Raw genomic sequence first — 26,407 nt, forward strand, 5'->3', positions numbered from 1 at the left:
CATATGTGGACCATATAGAACAATTTGGTGTAGGAGGAAAACTTTTATTTTGTATTTCTGGGTTAGGCCTTTTCTTGGACCAATTAATTATAATATACTACCTCCGTAACTTTGGAACCGTTCATTTTATAAGGATTATGCATAGGACCTTTTTTATTTCAAATTTAATGTAGAACATTTTTGTATGGAAGGTTATTCATGCTAAACCGCACAGTTTTAGAAATATTGACGAAAAACGTAAAAAACTACGAATTTACCGATTTCTCCCCCCTCCCCCCCAAACCCGACGCTCAAAACGGTGTGACTTTTTTCTGAACATTATGTGAACCATATAGAACAATTTGGTGTAGGAGGATAACTTTCACTTTGGATGTCTGGGTTATGCCATCTTTTGGATCAATTCTATCATACTATATGTATATCTAGTTACGGACGTGTCAGTACTTGGTTCGAATCCCCCGTAAGGAAAACTTTTTTGTTTAATATTAATGGTTGACATACTTAGACTATTATAAGGACTAAGTACACACACTCTTTTTTCATTAGAAGGATATAATTAAGTAAATGTTAAGTAAGTGTTAATGTTTTTTATGATTGGCGATAAAATTTTGTATGCACCACGTCAGTAAAGAGTCTTTACTGACTTGGTACATAAATAACTATTATATTATCGTATAACCTTTTGATTATTGGGATTTTCCCATTGATTTTTATTAATTATAGTTTTATAATAGCAAAACGTAACCGCGCTAGAGCTACAGGTTTAGATGTTGTGCGTGCGGAAACGCGTCCACCCTGCACTCTGAAAATTTTCAAAAAGTGATATACTCGTTCAAACGAAGCAGTTAAAACCATTTTTAAGACTTTTGTAATCATTTTCAAAAAAGGACAGTGTACTGGGGACTATTGGTTTTGCTGGTTTTTACCAATACTTCTCTAAATGTTGTCGTCTCTCCAAACGTTTTTTGAATTTCACTAATTTCCTTCGTTTCTTAGACCCACTGTAATTTTTTCCGTAATATATAAGATATAGCTCGGTATAGAAATATTCTTCGAACATTTCTTGATCAGTCTGTTCCGTAATCCTGCTGCATTCTTTTAATATCAATTTGAAACTTGAACTAAATCCTCTCATGGACTCATTGAATCGTTCGAAGCCGCTGCAGGTGATGACATACGTGTTTTTTAAATTGATCCAATATCTAAAACAAAAAGTAATTATTGTTCTGAGGCTATTAGCCTAACAAAAAAAAAAAATCAAAATGTAATTCAGTACAGGTTGGAATTAATTTTATATCAAAGTTTAGGTGAATACAAAAGATATTTTCAAAAAAGTATCCAAATCATATAAGGGGATCATTGTTTAAATAATTACAAATAATTAAAAAGGGGTCATTTTTGCACAATATTTACTTTTTAACTGCTGAGCTAATTTACATTTTAATTTTTTTTTATTATTATAGATTATTCACAGCAGGTACCTCATATACCTGCTGAGGTAATTTACATTTTAATGAAGGTCTTTAGGATTTTTTTCTACAAAACTGAATGATAAATCTTTTACCTAAGACTTACTAAATTAAATTTGACCCCGCATTTATTTAAATAATTATATATAAAATTTAAAAATCAAATTTGCAAAAAAAATTATTTGCGTTTTAAATAAACACTATAAATTATTTTATTTAATAGGAGAAGTTGCGCTATGTTACCAGTATTAGGCAAAAAAACATTGCTTAAAAAATATTTAATAATTTATGAGACATTTAATTTGTTTATTAAATGTTACTATATTTTCAATTGCAAAAACGCGGTTGTTACCAAAAGAATATAAATCTGTGTAAAACCTCATTACTTTTATTTTTATGTATGTTTTTGATAAATGTATTAAACATTAAAATTTCAATTTAACTCCCCTCTTAAATGGCATTTGAAAATTGTTCTAATTTGTTTATAATTTATTTTTTTAATAACATCGCGGGGATTAAACATTTTGAAATGCTGTTCCGATAATCGGGTTCCTGGGAATTTTTTACTAATTAACGAATTTTTTTGTCGTTTTTTCTTCTTCTTTTTTTCCTTATAGTAAAATATATAGTTTTGCTTATAGAGGGGGTTTCATTAAGAATGTCCAATCTCTGAGTTGTAGATTCTAGACCTCAAAATATTAAGATATAACCCAAATCGCTTAAATAAAATATGGCTCCTTATTGAGTTACAAGGTGTTTTGTTTAAAAATAAAAAAATATTTTTTGCTCAGTATTTTAAAACTATTCAACATATCCTTTTCATACTTGGTAGAAAGTGTAAGTACTATACACCCTATGAAATTATGGTAGACCCTTGGACTATGGTTGACCCTTCCCAAATTCTACGTCACTGGTGAAATTGCTATTCTACCTAATATATTGGAAGAATTTGGCATACCATCAAAATTAATACGACTAGTGCAAATGACAATGACAGAAACAGAAGAACAGATATGCATTCAAGGACAGATCACTGATGCGTTTACGATAACGCAAGGACTGAAACAAGGCGACGGACTGGCTCCAACGCTTTTTAATCTTGTTCTTGAATATGTAATTAGACGGTTGACGGTAAGCGGAAATAACATACTTACAAACAAATCTACCCAATTAGCAGCATACGCAGATGATATAAACATAATGAGCAGAACAATGAATGCAGCCGAAGAAACCTACGTTGAGTTGAAACAGAGTGCAGAAGCAGTAGGGCTAGCAATAAATACAAATAAAACAAAACTACTCATACAAACCAGATCAAATAGACCGGCGCAACAACACTTTATTGACGATATAGAACATGTGAATAAATTCACCTACCTAGGAATGGATCTGGTTGCAAGCAATGAAGAAGAACCGGAAATAAATAGAAGGCTTGTGCTGGCAAATAAAGCCTATTTCGCGATGGGCCACATATTCAAATCGCGAGACGTACACCGGAAAACAAAACTCCGGGTATATAAAACAATAATCAGGCCCATAGTAAGTTATGGCTGCAAAACATGGGTGGTGACACAGAAATCTGCCAATGCATTAGATGTGTTTGAAAGAAAAGTATTACGTAGGATACTGGGCCCAATAAGTGAAAATAACAACTGGCGAATTAGGTATAATAGAGAAATATACGAGCAATATAGCGAACCAACTCTAGCACAATACACTAAACTGCAGAGATTACGGTGGGCAGGGCACGTGGTCCGCATGCATGAGAATAGAATCCCCAGAAAATTGCTGAATGCAAGAATGCAGGGAAGAAGACCTGTTGGAAGACCTAAAAAGAGATGGGAAGACGAAGTCGATGAGGATGCCAGGAACTTCCTGGGAACGCGTTCATGGAAAAGAACAGCGGTAAATCGAAATGATTGGAGAAGCTTGTTGAAGGAGGCCAAGGCTCGATTTGGGCTGTAGTACCATTGGATGGATGGATGGTGAAATTGCTATTTTAGCACAATTTTTAGATTCTCCAGTACTCTCTATGTAAATAACATCCTCTTTACTCGTAACGATAAAGTCATTAGTTTTCGAGATATTTGAAGTTAAACATGTAACTGCACAGTTATTTAGTTATTGTGCCGCTTAAATTTTAGTTTCATATATCGAAAACCAGTGCAGTTTTTGTGACGGTACGCGCCGTTACGCCGTACCGGTACCTCTTGGGACAAAAAATAAAAAAACAACAAAATTATATACAAATTCCTGAATTTTTGCCTTGCACCCAAATAGCTTTAAAACGCTCTTATTGAGGATAAATTTAAAAGGTTTTCCCGGGGGTGGACCCCCTTATGAACACTCCCCAGACCCCCGGAACATTGCGTACCGGAACCTATATTGTTACAAAAACAGCAATGTCGAAAACTAATGATTTTATCGTTAAGAATGAATAATATACTCTTTAGTCTTAACAATAAAATCATTAGCTTTCGAGATATTTGAAATTAAAAATTAAGCGGCACAAAACATTAATCAAAAAACTGTGCCGTTACATGTTTAACTTCAAATATCTCGAAAACTAAAGGCTTTATCGTTACGAGTGAAGAGTAAGTTATTTACATATAAGTATTGGATAATCTAAAAATTGCGCTAAAATGACAATTTCGCCAGTGACGTAGAATTTGGGAAGGGTCAACCATTTGCTTTCCCCTGTCGTACGCCTCTGGTAGTAGCCGGAAACCTGTATTTAACATAATTTCATAGGGTGTATAGTACCTACACTTTCTACTAAGTATGAAAAGGTTACGTCGAATAGTTTTAAAATACTGAGCAAAAATATTTTTTAAATTTTTAAATAAAACACCCTGTAACTCAATAAGTAGCCATATTTTATTAAAGTGATTTTGGTTAAATCTTAATATTTTGAGGTCAAGAATCGACAACTCATAGATTGGACATTCTTAATGAAACACCCTCTATAAACAAAACTATATCTTTTAGTATAAGGAAAAAAAAGAAGACGAAAAAACGACAATTAATTTAATTAGTGAAAAATTCCAAGGAATCCGATTATCGAACAGCATTTCAAAATGTTTAATTGGCGCGACGTTATTAAAAAACAAATTAGAACAATTTTCAAATGTCATTTAAGAGGGGAGTTAAATTGAAATTTGAATTTATCAATACATGTATCGCAAACATACATAAAAATAAAAGTAATGATATTTTAAACAGGTTTCTATTCTTTTGGTAACAACCGCGTTTTTGCCATTAAAAATATAGTAACATTTGATAAACAAATTAAATATCTCATAAATTATTAAATATTGTTTAATCATTTTTTTTTGCTTAGTACTTGTAACATAGTGCAACTTCTGTTAAAAAGAATAATTTATAGTGCTTATTTAAAACACAAAAAATATTTTTTTGCAAATTTTATTTTTAAATTTTACATATAATTATTTAAATAAATAGAAGGTCAAATTTAATTTATTAAGTCTTAGGTGAAATATTTATCCTTCAGCTTTGTAGAAAAAAACCTTAAAGACCTTCATTAAAATGTAACAAACGTTGGTAAACTCCTAGAAAAGCTACTCATAACCCGACTGACTCCCATAATAGAAGAAAACCACCTGATTCCTGAACACCAATTCGGATTCAGAAAGGATCATAGCACAATTGAACAGATCCACAGAGTAGTGGACGAAATAAATGAAGCATTTGAGCAAAAAAGTTACTGCACGACTGCTTTCCTAGATGTGAGTCAAGCCTTTGATAAGGTTTGGCATGATGGACTACTATTTAAATTTAAAAAATCACTCCCCCACACACTGTACATTATTATGGAATCCTGCCCAAAAGAAAGATATTTTACTGTAAGGTACGGACAGTCAACATCAGAAATCACATTGATAAAGGCAGGAGTACCACAGGGCAGTGTTCTTGGTCCACTTCTCTATCTTATGTACACAGCTGATCTTCCAGTAAGCAACCAAACAATCGCAGCTTCCTTTGCAGATGATAAAGCGATAATGGTCAAACACACAGACACAGTCATAGCCGCAAGAATTCTCCAACAACATCTAGTGAAAATTCAGGACTGGACAAGAAACTGGAGAATCTGGACGAGAAACTGGAGAACGAGAATCTGGACGAGAAACTGGAGAATCAAAGTCAATGAAGTAAAATCAGTGCAGGTTACATTTACCAAATGCAGAGGTACAGTGCCACATGTTACACTAAATGGACAAGATCTGCCTCAATCTGACAGCGTTAGGTATTTAGGGATGCACTTGGATAAAGGACTGACCTGGAGAAAGCACATTTTTAACAAACGAAAACAACTTGGCTTGAAACTCAGCAAATACTACTGGCTATTGGGAAGACAGTCAAAGCTTAGTTTAAAAAACAAATTATTGGTGTATAAAGTAGTCTTAAAACCAATATGGGCATATGGTGTACAACTATGGGCTGCAAACTCAAACATAGAGATATTGGAACGCTTCCAGTCGAAGGTACTACGGACCATAACAAATGCACCTTGGTTTATACCTAACAGAGAAATCAGAGACGATCTTCAAGTAGCCACAGTAAAGGAGACAGTGAGTGAATACAGCAGCCGCTATTTGGTAAAATTAGAGAACCACCCTAATAATCTTGCACTAAACCTGCTGGATAATAGTGAGCAGACTCGGAGACTGAGGAGGCACAAACCACTGGAGCTACCACATAGGTTCTAAGCAGCAGTGAAGTGAAGTGTCGTGCAGTGCAGTGAACTACTTACCTTTTCAGGGCACAGTTCAATAATTTAAGAAGCTAGTGGATTCTTTGTTATCACTGGATAACAAATCCAAATTTATACTTACACACCTTTGAACAAACAGCTAACATGCCTATAATTTTTTTATTTGTTGACTGCATGTAGTGAATAACCTATAATAATAAAAAAAAATTAAAATGTAAATTAGCTCAGCAGTTAAAAAGTAAATATTGTGCAAAAATGACCCCTTTTTAATTATTTATAATTATTTAAACAATGATCCCCTTATATGATTTGGATACTTTCTTGAAAATATCTTTTGTACTCGCCTAAACTTTGATATAAAATTTGTCCCAACCTGTACGAATTTACATTTTGATTTACATGTAGTGTACTAGACCAGCGGTTCTCAACCTTTTTTAATCAGCGACGCACTAACGTACTCCTTACAGATTCGCGACACCCTTATATGTAATACAAATTTTTGCTAGTGGTAGGTAAGTACAGATGAATATATTAAGCATATTATTTTTTATTTCGTAAGAACATAACAGGCAAAAACAAAACAGAAAGAATACATAAAATTAGTGTGAAATTTGACCCTGATGACTTTTGCAAAGTCATCATATCTATTCGAGGACGAATTGTAGACAGACACACTCTCAGCTCGCTGTCCACATCAAGTACTCGAGACCGGTAGCTAGATTTTATATTTAGTAACGTTTAAACCTATCCAGTAACTGGCGCCAGTCTAACTGGAATACCAGTGACATGAAAAATAGACCACCTTTCTATTCGAGACAGCACTGGCAGACAGCGCTGCACTGGCGCAAAAAGTGTTTACATGATGCCACTACCATGCCAGCGCTGTCGTGTCAGTGCGACTGGCGCCAGTTACTGGATACATATAAACGCGCCTTTTTTCATCGCAGAAAATGCAGATTCACATAAGTACGAGTTAGAAAACGGCAGTAAAAGGGATCCTGCTTTCTTTGTTAATTCTGGGTATTCATTCTTAACTGAAATTCAAAAAACATCTGGAGCTACTTCTCTAAATTTTGATTTTAAAACTGTGTCAGAATACACTTCAATAAGTTGTTCCTTTTCAGAACAGGCTAATTCTGCCTTGCTTACGTTGTTCTCGTCAAGTGCAATCAACCATTCACAGTTAACACTCAAGACAGAGGGAAAGTTATCCCTTCTTGCAACTTACATAAGTGCTCTTTCACGCTCTCCTTTAGTAGAGTCTGTTCTTCAGATTTCAAATTAATTAAAGTTATAGTTATAGAGGTTTCGGGAAAAGCAGTCAAATCGTTTTTTTCTACGTTGTATAACCGAGTTCCAGAATGTAAGTTTTTTGGAGAACGCACTTATTTTATCAGTTGATGATATTATGGTTTCCTTTCGTCCTTGCATAGTTGCATTCAAAGAATTTAGCTTATTAAAAATGTCAGAAAGGTAAGCCAACTTAGCACACCAAAGAGGGTTTTTAAGATTTTTACAAAAATCACTTTGGCCATCTTCTGTTTTAAAAAATTCGAGTAGTTCGTCTTTAAGTTCTAAAACTCTGTTTAGTATTTTTCCTTTCGAAAGCCAACGAATTTTACTATGAAATAACAAGACTTTATGATCTGCGCCCATGTCTTTACAAAGTTTCTCAAACACCTTTGATTTCACCGGACGGGTTTTGATATAGTTGATCATAGAAACAACAGTATGAATAACTTCACCCAGTTGGCTTCCATCCGTTGTTTTTACTACCAGAGCTTCTCGATGTAAAAAGCAATGAGTAATTATTATCAACTGGTTTTTATTTAGTGCGAAACTTAAAAATCCTTTGACATTTCCCGTCATTGCCGCAGCACAATCTGTACATATCGCAATACAATCCGTCCACTTAAGTCCGTGATCCTGAAAGAAGGTGTCAACAGTAGAAAATATATCAGCTCCAGTGGTTGTTGTTTCCAATTCACGATAGAATATTAACTGTTCAATAATTTTCGGTCCGTACACAAATCTTACAAAAGATATCAATTGGGCACGAAATGTCCGTGCTTTCGTCCAGTTGTAGAGCAAATTGTGTATTTGCCAATACCTCCCTAACATTACTTTGAATATCGATTGACATATCTAATATACGTCGATGGACTGTGTCATTTGATAAAGGTACCTTTGATATTTGTTCAACAGCTTCCGGGCCTAACATTGTAGCAACTAATTCTTTACATGTTTCTTAAAGATAAAAAACAAGATCTCCCGCTTTGCGCAACTATTCATAACGCAAATTATGTCGGTTAAATTTTAAAAAGAGTTAGAGAAGAAACGATTACGGATTGGCACTTTATTGATTGGTATAACGTGGTATATACCTAATAGTTAAAAAAATGGTTGAATGCATAATGGACAGCCTAAGTCTGACGTCACAACTGTCACAAAATTGGGAGGAGCTTATATTGGCTCCAAACAATTTTGTTTGCAACGTTAAATTGTCATAAGGAATTTTTCATTTATGTGCTTTGTGTGGCAAAATAAGACTTCATTTAGGTATTTCGTTAAAGAAACGTGTTAATTAAGAGATTTTTATTCGTTTTTGCTCAGGTAGTTTTTATTCCTTAGTGGTTGAAAATAAACATAACCTCAAAACTGTTTACGTTCTTATCATTGCATTAAATTAACTCACCTGGGCAAAAACGAATAAAAATCTCTTAACTGACACGTTTCTTTAACTAAATACCTAAATGAAAATTCTTATTTTGTCACACAAACCACGTAAACAATAAATGAAAAATTCCTTATGAGTGTTTAACATTATAAACAAAATTGTTTGGAGCCAAATATAAGCTCCTCCCAATTTTGTGACGTCAAGACTTAGGATGTCCATTGGTATATTATAAGAAGTAAAAAAATATAAATAAGAATATCGTATTCGTAAATCTCGCGACACACCTGATAGATTCTTCCGACACACCAGTGTGTCGCGACACGGTGGTTGAGAACCGCTGTACTAGACTATATAGTATTTATATATTTCTTTGTGGCATGCACGTGGGTGCTCCAATAAGTACCTAGCCTCTCCGCCTGATGGCTCCACTACGCATGATAAATACACGATCATGTATTACATTCTTGTAGACGGCCTATGCCAAAATGTTAGCCGAATCGGACTAGTACAGGGATGGCAAACCTTTTTTGATGTCAGCGCAACAAAGTCAAAAAAATTCCTTTAAGTCCAGCAAATGAAGCATTTTGGCTCGCAATTTTTTCGTCCAGCATGGATTTACTTGAAATTTTCACAGAAGGTAGGGCATAGTCCTAGGATCATTTTCTATATCCTTCCGCTGTACGCTAAAACCTTGGGGGTGGTTGCCACCCCATCTCGGGGGTGGGCACTTTTTATTACATTTTAACCATGTTATATACTATAAATATACTATATTAGCTTACCTTTCATATGGGAAACAATGGAGTTCATATGTTTCTTCGCTATCACCGTTACATCTGCCTTCTCCATTAAACGGACGTTTAGCTGCCAAGTTCCCTAACTCAATTAAATTCTCTTTAAATTGATCCTGGTGGTACTCAGCAAACTCTTGCAGCTCAACTTGAATATCTTTGCTAGGTACATAATCTTTCTCGATCTTTTTTCTAGGCTCTCTTTTTACTTCGTGTTTAACAACTTCAACAGGCACAAGCTCCCATAAATCCGGCTTATTAAAGTAAGCGAAGTCACCTTTCGCTTCTAATGGTTTTAACTCCCATTGATCATTTAAACCTCCATGATGATACTTTGCTTTGCTATTTAGTTGCCACAAATAGGCCAAAGGATTAAAGAGGAAGTCCATGCTTCGGTTTCGAAAATATTTGGTTAGCATATCTGCAAAAATTCATTTTACACAAATCAATGATAAATTGAATGAGAAAAATGTTTATTGTGGAGAATTGATACTTACGATATTTTACGCCATCTGGATCACTTCGGTTAAGCAAACTCTTGACAACAGCTGAATGACTTTTATACGGATGGATACTGGGAGGATATTCGATGTGAGGAAATTCGTCGTTTTGTAGTTTGATAATTTTGTTTAACAGGTCCTGAAAACATGTTTAAATTAATATCGAATAAAATAATCATTGTATATTTTTAACTCCCGTTTCAGAAAAAGAAATAAGCCACATAATAAATAACTTAAAAAACAAGCATATCTCTGGTTATGATGAAATCTCAACCAACTTAATTAAACTTGTTTCATCAGCGATTTGTCTTCCTCTATCTTATATACACTTCTCCAAGAAATTAACGCACCATCTTAAAAATGGGTCATTTTTGATGTCTCGAATTTCCTAAACCTGTTGTCCTGTAACGTTTCAATCAACCGATTGAACGCTACACCAAGCTTCGCTTGATATTTGTCCCTCATACTACATATTTCTACAAGCGACCCTACTATCGTCAAATTAATTTGTTCAATTCGATACAAAGCGTGTTCAAGCCGATACAAATTTGTACTCGCTCTTTTTCCATTACCCCGTGACTGAGCAACATTATCCTCATAAATTATTGTGTTTGTGTTTAGGCCGTTAGACATACGGGTAAGTTTGATTATCTAGTTTAAGCCTCAGTTTTTTACTGATTTCTTTTGCACGGCAGATACCTACTTTCTTCCTTGAAATACAGCTTAAAAACTTTTCTAATTTTACTTCTTTCTCTTTGGTATATAATATATTACTTTATTTCTTGTACATAGTTATAATATTTTATTGATAGAATTCTTTCTGTTTCTATATATTTTTTTATAATGCCACGCTGTGATCAGAGATTTTGTTGAGACCGTTTTTCTTTGGATACTCAGCTTTATTTCTGATCGGGCTTTTCTTTCGGGAGAAAACTGATCTTTGTATGAATTTTTCTAGCCCCTACCTCGGGAAGCTGTAGTCCGTACTACCTTGGAGAGCAGAAGTGGCTCGCAACTGCCCACAGCATCCTGATGCATCAGAAGAATGAGTTATATAAGATAGCCCTAGACTTCCCATAACTACCGGCAGCAACAAGTTCTGCAGTGATTGGAGACCTCCCTTGAGAACTGTGTGACAGGAAGATTTAAAGCTGAGTACTTTTTTATCTTAATAATTTTTATACCGGTAACCAGCAGGGTCTCTATCACAGTTTAAGAAAATTAGTTTTGTTGCCTGTACCTAATAATATAATGATTTTTGTTATTTCTTTTATTTCAATAAATATAATGTATTTAGCATGATTTGGTGGACTTTTTATTTCCTGTACCTTTCTGGGATGGATGTGAAGGAAGAATGAACAGAGAACGAACCCAGGGCTGAGCAGTCGGACAGAGCACCATTCTGATGGATGGAACGGTGAACTTTTTTTTTAATATCCTTTGGGATGTTCGAGGAATTCCTCCCCTCGTTTCTCCCAGCAGTGTGGTGTTGCTTAATGTCCTGGTCTTGCTATGATTAGACATTTAATATGTTATAACCTTATTCTTTAACAATATCGCTGATATTGTTGATGGATTCGACCGTTACTTGATGGAAGTTCATTTTATCTAACAATAAAACACTGAAAACGTTTGTTTTCCATACTTCCACAAAATTTATTACAACTATGTGACTACAGCTGTTTCGACAGAGTGCCTTTCTCAAGTGATTTAGTTTACAATGGTTTGCCTATTTAAAGTCTTTAACTGAAGAGGTTGAGGAGTGGGGAGCTGTTTGTCTCGAGTTGGTCATTCAGAATTATATCTGTATATCTGTATATATCTGTATCATTATATACAGATATAATTCTGAATGACCAACTCGAGACAAACAGCTCCCCACTCCTCAACCTCTTCAGTTAAAGACTTTAAATAGGCAAACTATTGTAAACTAAATCACTTGAGAAAGGCACTCTGCCGAAATAGCTGTAGTCACATAGTTGTAATAAATTTTGTGGAAGTATAGAAAACAAACGTTTTCAGTGTTTTATTGTTAGATAATAATACTGTTGTTAGACAGGTAAACTGTCATTGCATACAGGTGTACCAATCAAACTGAGATTTGTTCTCAAAGTTCGCGTGACCCTGTGAAATACAAACAGATAAGGTTATATCTTTAAGTCAAGTTGAGCTATCCATTCAAGGCCTGCAGGCGTAGTTTTGAAAAAGTCTTTTGGGTCCCCTCGGTATGCCCTCAATTCATATCACTATGCGTTGGATGGTTTGATCTGGAGCACCACAGTCGCAGCTGGAGGTAGGCTGTTTTCCCCATTTATGTAGGTTGTGTGCGCATACTGCATGTCCCGTTCTAATTCGGTTTAGGCTGTTCCATATGTTTCGTGGCTGGTCGAAGCCATCAGGCTTTTGGACTGAGTCAATAAGGTTGGATACTTGAGGTGAGGCTTCCTCAGTCCACAGCGTGCGCCATCTGGAGGTAACATTGAAATCATCTGCTGTTAGCTGTTGGGCTGTTCTTATGGGTGGTTTTCTGAATGGGAGTCGGTTTGCTGCTAAACTCGGGATGTCTTCATGGATTGGTAGTTGCAAGTTGCTATTTACTTTCGAATACTCCGTTATCAAGGCCTTTTGTCTTCGTAGAATAGGCGAGGTATATGGCTAAGGATGGGAAGCCAATATAGTGGAGTAGTCTTGATGCAGCCGCTAATCATTCTCATTGCTATATTAAGCTGCGTATCAACTATCTTCACATGACGACTATTTAGCCAGACCGGTGCACAGTACTCTGCCACATAGTAGACCAAACTTAGCACAGATGTTCGTAGTGTGTCCGCAGATGCGCCCCAGTTGGTACCACAAAGATTCTGGATAAGGTTATTTCTACTACTTATTTTTTGTGCAGTTATTTGTAGATGTTTTTTAAACGAGAGAGTCCTGTCCAATGTAACCCCCAGATATTTTGGGTAAAGTTGGTAGGGTAGTGCTACATTTCTCATTTTGACCTCTAATTTTTGATTTGCCTGTTTGTTATTGAGGTGAAAACAGCTTACCTCAGTTTTATTTAAGTTGGGTATCAGGCGCCATTTTGTGAAATATTCATATAATTTGTTGAGGTCGTTTGTCAGCACGTTTTGAGTAATTTCAAACTGTTTGTGTTGTACTGCTATTGCTAGGTCGTCAGCGTAGCCAAACTTTCTTCCATCAGTGTCAGGTAGGTCCGATATATATAAGTTGAAAAGCATCGGAGCAAGGACTGATCCTTGGGGTAGTCCATTATGTAATTTCCTCTGTTTGCTTATGTTATTACCGTGGATTACCTGGAAGTATCGATCAGAGAGCATGTTGTTCATTAGTTGCAATATTCTTTGGCATGAGATTAGTTTGGTTAGTTTATAGAGGAGTCCCCCTTCCATACTGTGTCGTAGACAGCTGTCAAATCCACAAAGACTACAGCCGTCTTTTGTTGCTTTTGGAAGCCTGCTTCTATATGCGTAGTTAGACTTAGAACCTGATCTGCGCAGCTTCGATTAGGTATGAAACCTGCTTGTTCGAGTGAGATATTTTCAAGAATTTGTGGGCCTATTCGGTTTAGGATAAGTCGTTCCAGCAGTTTATAGCAGCAACTGAGAAGTGCTATAGGACGATAGCTTTCAACTTTATCGTGGGGTTTATTGGGTTTTAATACAGCAATTATTTTGCTCTTTTTAAAAGCTTTTGGTATGTTTCCAGTTCTAAGGATCCGTGAATAGAACGCAGCCAACCATTTTCTTGTCCTTTGACCGCATTGTAGTAGGAACTCAGGATGTATCCCATCAAAACCAGGGCCTTGCCAGTTTTCATGTCTCGGAGGGCTGATGTTATTTCTTCGTTGGTGAATTCGTGGGAAAACCTTGGGTTATGTCCGGCTGTTTGATGTAAGTTGTTGAGTTCCTTTTTTATATATTTTGTATGTTCTTTGTCACGTGGAGCCCTAGATAGGGTCACTATTCTGCTAGCTATTTGGTCGGGGGACAAAAAGTGGGGTTTTCGGACGAGCGGGGCACTTCCCCCTAGCTTTCTAAGTAGGCTCCAAGATTGTCTGCTTGATCTTTTAAAGTCCATTTTCTCCGTTGTTTTTATCCATTTATCTCTCCGGGCTTCATTTAATGTTTGCAATAGGTCATTAGCTACATCTGGGTCACCATTCTCTATATAGTCATTGTAGAGTTCTTCACATTCATTATTCCAGCCTGGGATATACTCTTTGCGGTAACCTCTTGGTATACACTTTTTTGCAGTTGATATCACTGCACCTACAAATCTATCGTAGCTTTTCGGTGTGGCTGGAACCCATCTTATAGCTTTATCAAGTTCAGTAGAGAATTTTTGCCAGTCTGCCTTCTGAAAATTCCATCTTGGTCTGGGAGTGGATCGGACTATCGGGACCTGGATACCTACTTCATATATTATTGGACGATGTTGGCTGTGTGAGAAATTCTTCAGGACTTTTCTTGTTATATTGACAGGTTGATTTTGAGAGTTTTGGGTTGAGAAACAGAGGCCTGGGTTGTATTCCTTTCTCCACGCTGCGGATCTAAATGTTCCCCTTTCTTTTGCATTAAATATTAGACAAAGGTTGCTTTCTTCTGCCCACTCTACAAGTGCTTCGCCGTTCTGGTCATTGCTGGGATAGTTCCACATCGTATGATGGCTATTAAAATCTCCCATATAAACTGCCGGATGGTAAAGATGAGGCAATACTTCTGGAGGCCACTGGGTTTCTGGGGCTTGTATATATTAGCAATTGTAAGTTCTTCGATTTTTACTGTAATGATTTGAATGTTTCCATTGGTACTGGTGTCCACTAGATGGGCATTTTCTATGTTGCTGCGGATGTATGTTATACAGCCGTATATATGGTGATATGTTACACCAAGAATTTCATATCCCGGTACTTTGCCCCTACGTTTTAGATCAGTTTCATCACCTACATGAGTTTCTTGAATGGTAGCCACGTCAATGTTATTTTCTAGCAGGATTTTAGATAGTACCTCACACTTTGATCTACTAAGTGCTCCTATATTTAGTTGGCATATTCGGAGGATTGGTCCAATGTTTCTTGTCATATAGTTCTGAGAAGAACTAGTTTTTGTAACTGTTTCCATGTATATCGATGACTAGGAGATCTTTAAGAGATAGACTAGTCGCCAACTATCGCACTAGCTCATTTAGAATTACCCAGGGTGCACGTGTAAAATTCTTTTACGGACGCGAGCTAGATTACACCCCCTTATCTGTTTGTATTATCTTATATTTTATCTGTATTTTGTCTATGTTCGTTTTTATATAAGCTTATGTTTGTATTTTTGAATTATGTACTTACGTTTTTTACAATTATTATTGTATTTATTCCATGTATTGAGCCATACGCTAAATAATAAATAAATAAACCCTGTGAAATATTTTATAAAACACTGACATTAAAACCCAACTATAGCCTCGTGTTTTCTTAACAATCTGTTTTTTGATTCACTCGCTTATATTGAATGATAAAAAAGTTAGATACTTTAACAACTAGCCTTGTTTTTTGTCAGTACAGGGTCTTTTTAAATACGTATGGCAAACTTTAAGGGGTAATTCTTCATGAAAAATAATGACAGTTTGCTTTATAAACGTATGTCCGCAAATGCTTCGTTTCCAAGATAGGGGATATTGAAATTTTTCTTACAAAGTAACGATTTATTTTTTGCTCTAACACCGGTAGAATATGCAAAAGAATTTGGTGGGTTTTAAGAGGTAGATATTGCACATTTTTTTGTTATAGGTACAATTAGAAATTTAATATTCACCATCGGCGCGCATACCGGTAATATGACCCTTATGTGCGCCAATGGTGAACATAAAATTCTTAATTGTATGTCAAAAAATGCACAATAACTACCTCTTAAAACCCACCAAATATCATTTGCATTTCTTAACCGGTTTTAGAGCAATAAATAAATCGTCAGTTTGTAAGAAAAATTTCAACACCCCATATCTCGGAAACGAAGCATTTGCGGACATATGTTTATAAAGCAAACTGTCATTATTTTTTTATGCAGAATATTACCTCTTAAAGTTTGCCATACTTATTTAAAAACACCCTGTATTGAAGAAAAACAAGGCTAGTTGTTAAAGTACCTAACTTTTTTTATTATCCAACATAAGCGAATGAATAAAAAAACATAATGTTAAGAAAGCATGAGGCTATAGTTGTGTTTTAATTTCAGTATATTATAAATGCTAGAATATTCCACAGGGTGACGCGAACTTTGAGAAAAAAATCACAGTTTGATTGGTACATCCGGTATGCGATGACAATTTACCTGTCTAGCAACAATATTATTACAGTAATATTGTTAAAGAATAAGGATATAACATGTTAAAAAAATCACTTAAATCGGACAACAGGTTTAAGAAATTCCATAAAAATGACCAATTTTCTTGGAGAAGTGTAGTTAATGCTTCTTTCAGACAAGGTAAATTTCCTCTCAAGTTTCAAACTGGCAATTGCCAAGCCACTACATAAAAAAGGTGATGTTACTAAGATGGAGAACTATAGACCAATAAGCCTTCTTCCACCATTCTCAAAAATATTCGAAAAGTCAATATATTCCAGACTACAAAACTTTTTTACTACAAACAACTATTTAGTAGTTCATAGCATGGTTTCCTAGCTGTTGAGACACTGTTGTAGAAAAATTAGAGACACAAATGAAAACACTATTTACTTTTTTAGACATATCTAAGCCTTCCGATAGCCCAGGGCCTAGATTATGCTCTCTTATTACAAAAATTACATCGTTATGGAATACAGAGACCAGCATTGAAATGGATAATATCATTTCTCCCAGATAGGTCACAAAAAGTATGCTTGGAGAAACAGGGGGTGTAAAGTTTACTCTGAACCGATCAACTTAAAATTAGGTATACCACAGGAAAGTGTTTTGGGGCATTTTCTCTTTCTGCTCTATATAAATAACCTGCCAACTGCGGTGGTTATTGGTTCCTCAAACCGTGTACATTTCGCCGATGACTGAAATGTGCTTGAATTTGACGCGATATTAACTTCGATAAGATATGCTGGCTGAAGTGATACAACGTGTGAAGTGTGAAATATATGACTTTATTGGCTCTAAGAACACAAAATTAAACAGTAAAATATAGGATAAGTCCGTTTACACTTTAAACTAACTAAGCTTGATAAAGCGGCACAGAGAACCCCTTAAGGAGATTGTTGCACTCTAAGACTTGGTGGTGGCTGGATGACGACTGCCCTTTTTTCGTATGAGAATATGTAGATATATCGGTATAAAAATACAAGGTTGCTAGGTCATAAGAAAAGACATTAAAATTAAAATAAACTAGAAGAGAGCATAAACAGTGCTTGTCTGGGAAAAAACATAAACACTCCTCACGTTGGCAGAACCAGCTTTGGGCAAGGTTGAACAGTGGTTAAGTGGATATAGGCTGTTGCTTAATACTGTTTTTGTGTACTTTAGAACAAGCCAGCCACAAGAACTGTTCCCAGATATAGACAATCTTCTATCACCAAACACAGAACCTGCTAGATCAGTTAGGTTTCTTGATCTTCATATTGAGCAGAACCTGAATTGGGAGGAACAAATACAAAACGCGACAAAAAAACTGAATAGAACCTGGTACTTATTAAGAGTATTGAAGAGAATTCTAGTCAGCGAATCTTACTATCAGTATAATATGTAAACTTTTATTAATCTGTGATTAATAATTTCACGTTATGCGCTCCATTATGTTAAAAAGTGTATGCAAATAAAAATTTACTCTACTCTACCTTGTATCCATTCATCTCGGCCGCATGGGGCTTCCGGAAGCCCACGTTTTGCTTGTATTCAAACTCGATGCCATGGCTCTTCCTGTACTGCATGTACAAATCTGCATTAGTGGCGGCCATGTTTTCGTTCACAGAAGAAGGGAAATGGTATTCGTTGATTAGTACTTTTCTATAGTTTATAAACTCCATCCATTCCACGATGTCAAACATGTTCAGCTTCGGCCATTTAGCGTTTAAGCCTTTAGCGAATTGTGATAGATTGACTTCTGAAACGTCGTCTAAACCGAAGAATAGCTTTAAGACGAACATAATTACCGCCATGACCCTTCCTTCGTAGTTCGGTATACAATCACCGATCTTTCTTCCTTGATATGGTGGATCCTTTAACAAAATATTTTTTACTGCCAAGAAAATATCATCTAAAATGAAGAAAAAGTAGTGTTAAGCTCTGGTTTCCTCGAAAACGGTACGACCGAAATTGCGATAGCAGTGGTTTTCAAGGGAGCGTTGGAAGCCTCCGCAACGCAAGATGAAGGTACCGGCCTATTGAATGCGGTAGCCAATGCGGCGAGAAACATTCAGTCAACAGTTTATGGCGGTGGTGAAGTGTATTTTGTGTTTGATGTAGTAAATGTATACCACCTTCTCAAATGCCTCAAAAATATGGGCATGCAAGTAAACGAGGAGAAAACTAAGATGATGGCATTAACACCCAACAATAGAGCCAGAAACATCGGTCACCAATTCACTGTTGATAACTCTACCTTTGAAGTGGTAGACAAATTCACATACTTAAGCTCCCTGATCACCAAGGAGAACGTCATGACGGAAGAAATCAAGCGATGGATAATCCTAGCAAACAAATGCTATTTTGGACTGAGTAGATATATGTGAAGCAGAAACTTAAGCCAAAACACAAAAATAACCATATACAAAACCCTTATACAATCAGTGTTGACATATGAATTGGAGACATGGACCGTCTTCAAGGCAGATGAAAACCTTCTGCTTATATTTGAATGAAGGATCCTGAGAGGAATATTCGGTGGCATATGTGAAAATGGTGTTTGGAGGAGGTCATTCATCGCATTATTACGGTCGCAATTTGCCGGTACCGCTTTCGAGGAAACCAAAGCTTTAGCTCGGTAAATGAATGTGAAATACGGCGATACCGTGTAATTTTCAGGGACAACTCCTAATTGCATGAAAATTTGAATTTAGGTTCTACTTACCCTCCACTTCAAAGCTGAACTTGTGCCGTTGATAGCTTTTACTTGGGAGTGAAAGTCACCTCTTTTCGGGGGTGAGAAAATATACGTTTAAAATCAGTCAGGAAATAGATAAACTTACTAATTCTAGGTAACTTTTGTACTATAGAGTTCTTTAACTTACTCAATACTTTTCGGGAAGTACTGAGGAAAAATGTAGCATATAAAAAAACGAAAAAAATGGTATATTCGTGAAGTCTATAGAACCAGTAAAAGCAAAGTTGTAGCTCATGAAAATTCTCAATCGAATATTTCAACGTGAAATAACCAAAAACTGAAGCAATTTTTGGGGAAAACATTCTGTTTTTGATTCATTCACTTATGTTGGATAATAAAAACGTTAGGTACGTTAACAAGTAGTCACGTTTTTTATCAATAATCCTTATTTTCTGCTTAGTTTAATAAATAAGCCTGAGGTAGGCTATGAGAAATTAACAATTTGATAGATGTCAAATTGTTAACAGTCAAAAAGTGTCTGGTTTGTTGTAAAAATTAGTAGATTTATTATTTAAAGTTTCAATTAAGTCCATAATTTTTTTTGTTTGGTGGAAATGGAACCTGCTACAAGGAATTTGAACCGTGATGAGTGGGTTCAAGCAGTGACCTTACACAGCGAAGAACTTAGCTACCATGCTATGGATCGGAGGTTTTTTGCATTTTAAAAGTACGTATCTCTTTTGCTTGAACCCACTCATCACGAGTCATACGGTCTTGGAAATGAAACGTGCTACAAGGAATTTGACTCGTGATGAGTGGGTTCAATCACAAGAGATACATACTTTTATAATGCAAAAAACCTCCGATCCATAGCATGGTAGCTAAGTTCTTCGCTGTGTAAGGTCACTGCTTGAACCCACTCATCACGGGTCAAATTCCTTTGTTGCAGGTTCCATTTCCACCAAACAAAAAAAAAATATGGACTTAATTGAAACTTTAAATAATAAATCTACTAATTTTCATAACAAACCAGACACGTTTTTACTGTTAACAACTTGACTATCTTATTGATCTACAATATTGATCTATCAAATTGTTATATTCTCATATCCTACTTTAGGCTTTTTTATTCCCTTTCATTACTGATTTCATTGTAGCTAAATAAAACTGTTTAAAATGATTTTAATGGTATTCGTTGACTTCTGGAGAGCTAACAAAGCGATTGATTTTTTTTTACATTGTTGCGTATCCTTGTATCCTTAGAAAGAACATGGGACATATATGTCCCATTAGTGTTGAATGGTGGGATAAATAAGTCCCATCAGTAAAGAAACAAACTTATATTCAAAATAAAAAAAATACATTACACAAAAAAACATTACTTATAAAAAAAATTACTTCTTATGAATGATGTGGTAAAAAACAATTTTTGCATAGAGGCACATTGCATGCTGTACAAATAATCGTAGTTCGAGTTTCTGATTTATTTTGTGTACATCTAAAGCATCTTCTTCTAGTAGGTATTTGTTGTTTAATTATTTATATGGGAAATAAGCTACAATTAAAATGAAAAAAATAATTTTATTAACGTTTCGACGCCCAAATCGGGTGCCGTTGCCAAAATACAAAATACTATTAATGGAAACAAAAATGTTGTTGCTTTGTAAAAAAATTCTTCTAATAATTTATTTAATTTGACTCATTTATATCGGCAATTCAGATACATATGATACATTTTAAAGTAGAAGACTTTAAAATGATATTGCCAATATTTATGAGTTGCAATCCTGGGACGACTTTATTGAAAGATAGTTCATTCGATTACATGAAATCAACCCCAACTCAAGAATATCCGTCACAAAAAAATCATAGCATGTGATCTGTCTTTAAAAAGACAACCACATGCAACGGTGACATTAAAATTCTAGTGTTAGAGATCTCATAGTAAATCACGAGGGAAAACCAGGAAAAACCTCGTGATACTATCCCGACATCGTAAGTATTTGGTCTTACATTTAAATTACTCTCAAAATTAATGCCAAATTCTGACTTTACTATAATTTTGTTTAAATTATAAATAATATCAATAATATATGGATATATAAGTAATACTAAAATATAAAATATGTACTAACTCGACTATTGACTTACTACTTGTGGTATTTTCTTTCTATTGACTTCCTCTTTCAGTATGGGTATCCACATCCTACTGCATTCCACCGAGGAATTTGCGACACAATTGGTTTCGTTTAGCATAATTAGAGCCGCTTCTTTGATTTTTCTCTTTTTACTATCTGTTTCTTTCAGGACTATACTTGAATCTCTCCACTGAACTCTATGTTCATTATCCCATGCGTGTTGACATATTTGAGATCTATAAAACTCTCTATTTTTAATATAAGATTGATGTTCACTTATTCTAACGTTTAATGGTCTTGATGTTTCACCTATATAAAACTGTTCGCATTCACAAGGTATTTTATAAATACAATTCTTTGTCCTTTCTTGTTCATTGTTAGGTTTAGTCTTAGATAGAATAGATCTCAATGTGTTGTTTGTTTCGAATGTTGTTGAAATGTTAATCAAAGTTATTATTTCTTGTGAATGTTGTAGGATCCCGTTCTATGTTGTTCTGTTCCAATCGATCCAATCTTGACAATTCCTTATTTATAAACGATAAAGGATAATCATTTTTTAATAAAACAGATGTTAAGAATTGTTTTTCTTCTAAAAATGAATTTTCGTTAGAACAAGTAATTTTGGCTCTATCATATAAGGATTTTATGATTCCCTTTTTAACGCTGATGTTGTGATTTGATTTGTAATTGAGATATCTGTTGGTATGTGTTGGTTTTTGTTAAACGAAACCAATTGTGTCACAAATTCCTCGGTGGAATGCAGTAGGATGTGGATACCCATACTGAAACAGGAAGTCAATAGAAAGAAAATACCACAATTAGTAAGTCAATAGTCGAGTTAGTACATATTTTATATTTTAGTATTACTTATGTATCCATATATTATTGATATTATTTATAATTTAAACAAAATTATAGTAAAGTCAGAATTTGGTATTAATTTTGAGAGTAATTTAAATGTAAGACCAAATACTTACGATGTCGGGATAGTATCACGAGGTTTTTCCTGGTTTTCCCTCGTGATTTACTATGAGATCTCTAACACTAGAATTTTAATGTCACCGTTGCATGTGGTTGTCTTTTTAAAGACAGATCACATGCTATGATTTTTTTGTGACGGATATTCTTGAGTTGGGGTTGATTTCATGTAATCGAATGAACTATCTTTCAATAAAGTCGTCCCAGGAACGCAACTCATAAATATTGGCAATATCATTTTAAAGTCTTCTACTTTAAAATGTATCATATGTATCTGAATTGCCGATATAAATGAGTCAAATTAAATAAATTATTAGAAGAATTTTTTTACTAAGCAACAACATTTTTGTTTCCATTAATAGTATTTTGTATTTTGACAACGGCACCCGATTTGGGCGTCGAAACGTTAATAAAATTATTTTTTTCATTTTAATTGTGGCTTATTTCCCATATAAATAATTAATCATAAAAATGCCACAAGGAAATAGCTTCAGAACAACATTAGGTATTTGTTGTGGCAAATGGTCTCCAACATTGATCATATGTTTCTGTCGTATTGATATTCTTCCAGAACGGCCACTTATTCGTCTTTTTACATTTGAGTTGGATCTTCCTAATTCAATTAGCTGTTCTGCTAGTGGCACCAAAAAATTCAAAAGTGAAAATTTTGTACTATCTTGTTGTACATTTCTTTTATGCAAATCCTTGTAAATAACCCAAGAACTTACAATAGCGTACATAACTAATTTATAAAAAACTTTTCTCCACCATTTCGCAGATTTTCGGTCCATATCATATGTGCTAACCTTTTGATCGGCGAGATCTACTCCTCCCATAAAATTATTGTAAAAAATAAATGCTTCTGGACAAGTGAACATAGCTTTTTCTCCAGTTTTTAGCTTTCTGTTGATAAATCCAACAGTTCTATTGTGACAAGTCTTTCCATTTAGTCGCTAAAATTCCTTCGGATGAAACTAAAAACTCCATATCACCCCTTAACATTTTATTATTATCAAATTTAGCTACGTTTACCCGATTAGCCATATAGGTTCCTAAACATGGAAAATTTAGGGTGTTCAGTAGGTTGAACGAAGTGAAAAATCTGTCAAAGCATAGACACACATCTGCTGACCTTATGGTGTTGGCTAGAGTTTTAACAACTCGTTCTCCTAGAGTTCCAGTAGTTGGTGTTGATTCTTTTCCCGAGTAAATATTGAAATCGTATATATACGCTGTGAAAGAATCACTTCGTTGCCACATTTTTATACCTCTTTTTACTGGCTTCATAGGAAGATACTGCTTTAGGGCAGATCTTCCTTTGAACTTAGTCATTGACTCGTCGATGGACTGATGGGAACTCTCAGTCCTTGCCTTTACAAAAGTGTGTTTCAAACAAGAAACCACTTCATCGATGTAGTGTGTTTTTGACGTATTACCATTTCTTTCAGGATTATTATAGTAGGACAGATAGCAGGAATAAACAGCGATCTCTTGAAATAGCTTTTTATAAGGGGATTCGAAAGTGATTCGTTTTGTGAGCAGTAGTGTGAGATACATGGTACTTTATTGTAACACATAACCATAGTAAAACCAATCACTGTCATCATTTCGTATATATCTGTTTTTTCGTGTTTAATTTTATATTTCTCTTTTTTGGAAGTGCTGCTATTCTTCGATTTGTACAGCAAGCAATGTGCATAAATAAACTGCGCGGAAATAATTAAAAAAAAATATCAACAGGAAGAGAACCTCTACCAATATTTAGTAATGTTATCCCATTTCTCTGGGTAGGAATTTCTTTTTTGGGCAAAAGTTTGTGTTTGGTATATTCCATTGTGCAGCGAATTTATTTCTTTACAACTCATCTTCAGATATTTCCGTGTAATCCGAATTTTCTTCGTCGGAAGCATTGATGTTTACATCCACATGGTCAGGAGTATCTGAGGCAGAATCGTCACTAGGTACATAGTCAGAGTGTGAGGCAGTATAGGATTCTTCCTCGGATTCATTTTCTGAAATATTTGAGAGGTTTTCAATCTCTTCTTGAAGCTCTTTTTGCGTTAGAAACCGTCTAAGTGCCATAGTAAGTCTGCAATCAAACAATACGAATGGGATAAATACGACCCGGTATAAAAGACTACTGGGACACTAGAGTCCGGTTTAAAAATTATGGTAAAATCGGTAAAAACAATATCAAAAATAAACAATATATATCACTAACCTGTGTTAATCAGCAACTAAATTATAAATAATCTGTTAAAAAAACAGAACAGTCACTTTTTCCTTACTAAAACTGGATTGTTTACTAATTGTTGATGCACGTGTTTAGTTAACATTAATTTTTTAGGTTAAAGACGTGATATGTAGGTGGCATACTACTCAGGAATTAGTAAGGAATGTCTAAAAATACGGATGCGTTCAAATAACATGGGCTTTGGCGACAAATAGATGCAAGCCGATTTTTTTAAATCCGCTGGGACATATATGTCTCCGCAGTAATGAAAGGGTTAAACTGAGCAGAAAATGTGGATTTATTGATGAAAAACATGGCTAGTTGTTAACGTACCTAACTTTTGTATCATCCAACTTAAGCGAAATAATCAAAAAACAAAATGTAAAGAAAGCCTGAGTCTACAATTATTATGTTTTAATTTCAATATTTTATACATGCTAGAATATTCCACATGATATTCCTAACTTTGAGGAAAAAACATAGTATGATTGTTACACCCGGTATACAATGACATTTACCTGTGCAGCAACACTATTACTACATCTATATTCTTAAAGAATAAGGCTATAACATACTAAAAAAATCACTGAAATCGGAACACAGGTTTAGGAAATTCGAGACATCAAAAATGTCCCATTTTTAAGGTGGTGTGTTAATTTTGCTGCTCAGTGTATTTAAGATATGTGCCATTTACCTGGTAAATTCATCTCCTCGCAGTACCTTCGGGCTAATGCCACTAAATCGGGGCAACTAATATAACTACAAACATCCAACAGATTAGCCAATTTTCCAGTTGTATGTCTGAATCTGGAGTGACCCAAAGAACCGAAATTCGTTCGGAAATCTACAACATTCAAACGTTTGCTGTCATATGATTCAGGAAAAAGATGAGAGTAATAATTAAAACTGAGATGTCCCTCCCTCATGAACCTTAACATATCGCCCAACTGCATGGGATCCTTTTTAATGAGAAGGGCTAGATGCAAAATGCTGTAAATCTTAAAGGGACTCAAGTGATAAGGATGTACTCGATAGGCCTCAGTAACCTTCTTAGGTTTTTTATTGGTATCAGACAGAATTTCCTTTTGATGACGTTTTATGCGCGGATATGACATTGTTTTCTTCAGTTCCTTAACGCCCAATTTATTAAATTGTACTTCTTCTTCTACGGATGCTTCTGAGTGAGATTTGAGACTGGCCAATGTTTCATTGTGTAAGGATGAAGATCCATCCGTTTTTGATTGTACTGATCGTTCTTTGTATTGTGCCTTAGCAAGGGCTCTCTAAAACGAAAACAAAATATCAGTGGTTCCGTATTAACCTTCATAAAAACTTGGTCAAAAACTTACATTAAATACCGAGTAGGGCTTACCTTAACACTCTACATGCAATAATTACATATACAGGGTGGTTCATCTTATTCGCCTCGGTGTTTGTACGGAAAACCACTTGATATTTTAAAAAAATTTCTTCACAGAAATATACAGGGCCATAAATACTACAATCTAAAAATAATGTGAATTATACAGGGTGCTCCAAAAAAAAGTGGTATATCAAAGTTATATTTTTTCTTATGGAATGCCCTATTGGGACCGTGCAAGTTCGGCAAAGCGACCCCTATTTCTACGCTCTGTACTATTATTCGCACTTTTAATTATATTGGCCAATTATATTAGTCCTGGTTACTGGATAATTGTCAAGGCCATAGTCCAAAAAAATAATAAGAAGAAAAAATAAGATTCAGGTTATGTTATGAAAACATCAACAATTGTATGTAGTAAATAATAGTACATTATATACCGCGGGACTGAAGTAGTACATTTAATCCTGAAGGTAAAGTTTATGGCCCGACCGCA

The 26,407-nt window shown here is 35.0% G+C and overlaps 1 protein-coding gene across 2 annotated transcripts in view; it reads right to left on the reverse strand.

Moving 5' to 3' along the window:
- Window positions 1-290: 290 nt before the first annotated feature.
- The window catches only part of LOC126886733 (TATA box-binding protein-associated factor RNA polymerase I subunit B), a 39,762-nt gene continuing 13,645 nt past the window's right edge, over window positions 291-26,407 (reverse strand). The window contains exons 3-7 of one of the 2 annotated variants that reach the window (XM_050653746.1): window positions 25,246-25,834; window positions 17,998-18,416; window positions 10,167-10,308; window positions 9,661-10,090; window positions 291-1,202 (exon numbers count right to left, since the gene is read on the reverse strand). In XM_050653746.1, the coding sequence (XP_050509703.1) occupies window positions 923-1,202; window positions 9,661-10,090; window positions 10,167-10,308; window positions 17,998-18,416; window positions 25,246-25,834 (1,860 nt within the window). In that variant the 3' untranslated portion in view covers window positions 291-922. Of the gene's footprint in view, window positions 1,203-5,904; window positions 6,390-9,660; window positions 10,091-10,166; window positions 10,309-17,997; window positions 18,417-25,245; window positions 25,835-26,407 lie in introns of those variants that run through there. The other variant, XM_050653747.1, reaches the window with a different exon arrangement.

Source organism: Diabrotica virgifera, chromosome 6 (genome assembly GCF_917563875.1).
Source record: "Diabrotica virgifera virgifera chromosome 6, PGI_DIABVI_V3a".
Taxonomy (NCBI): domain Eukaryota; kingdom Metazoa; phylum Arthropoda; class Insecta; order Coleoptera; family Chrysomelidae; genus Diabrotica; species Diabrotica virgifera.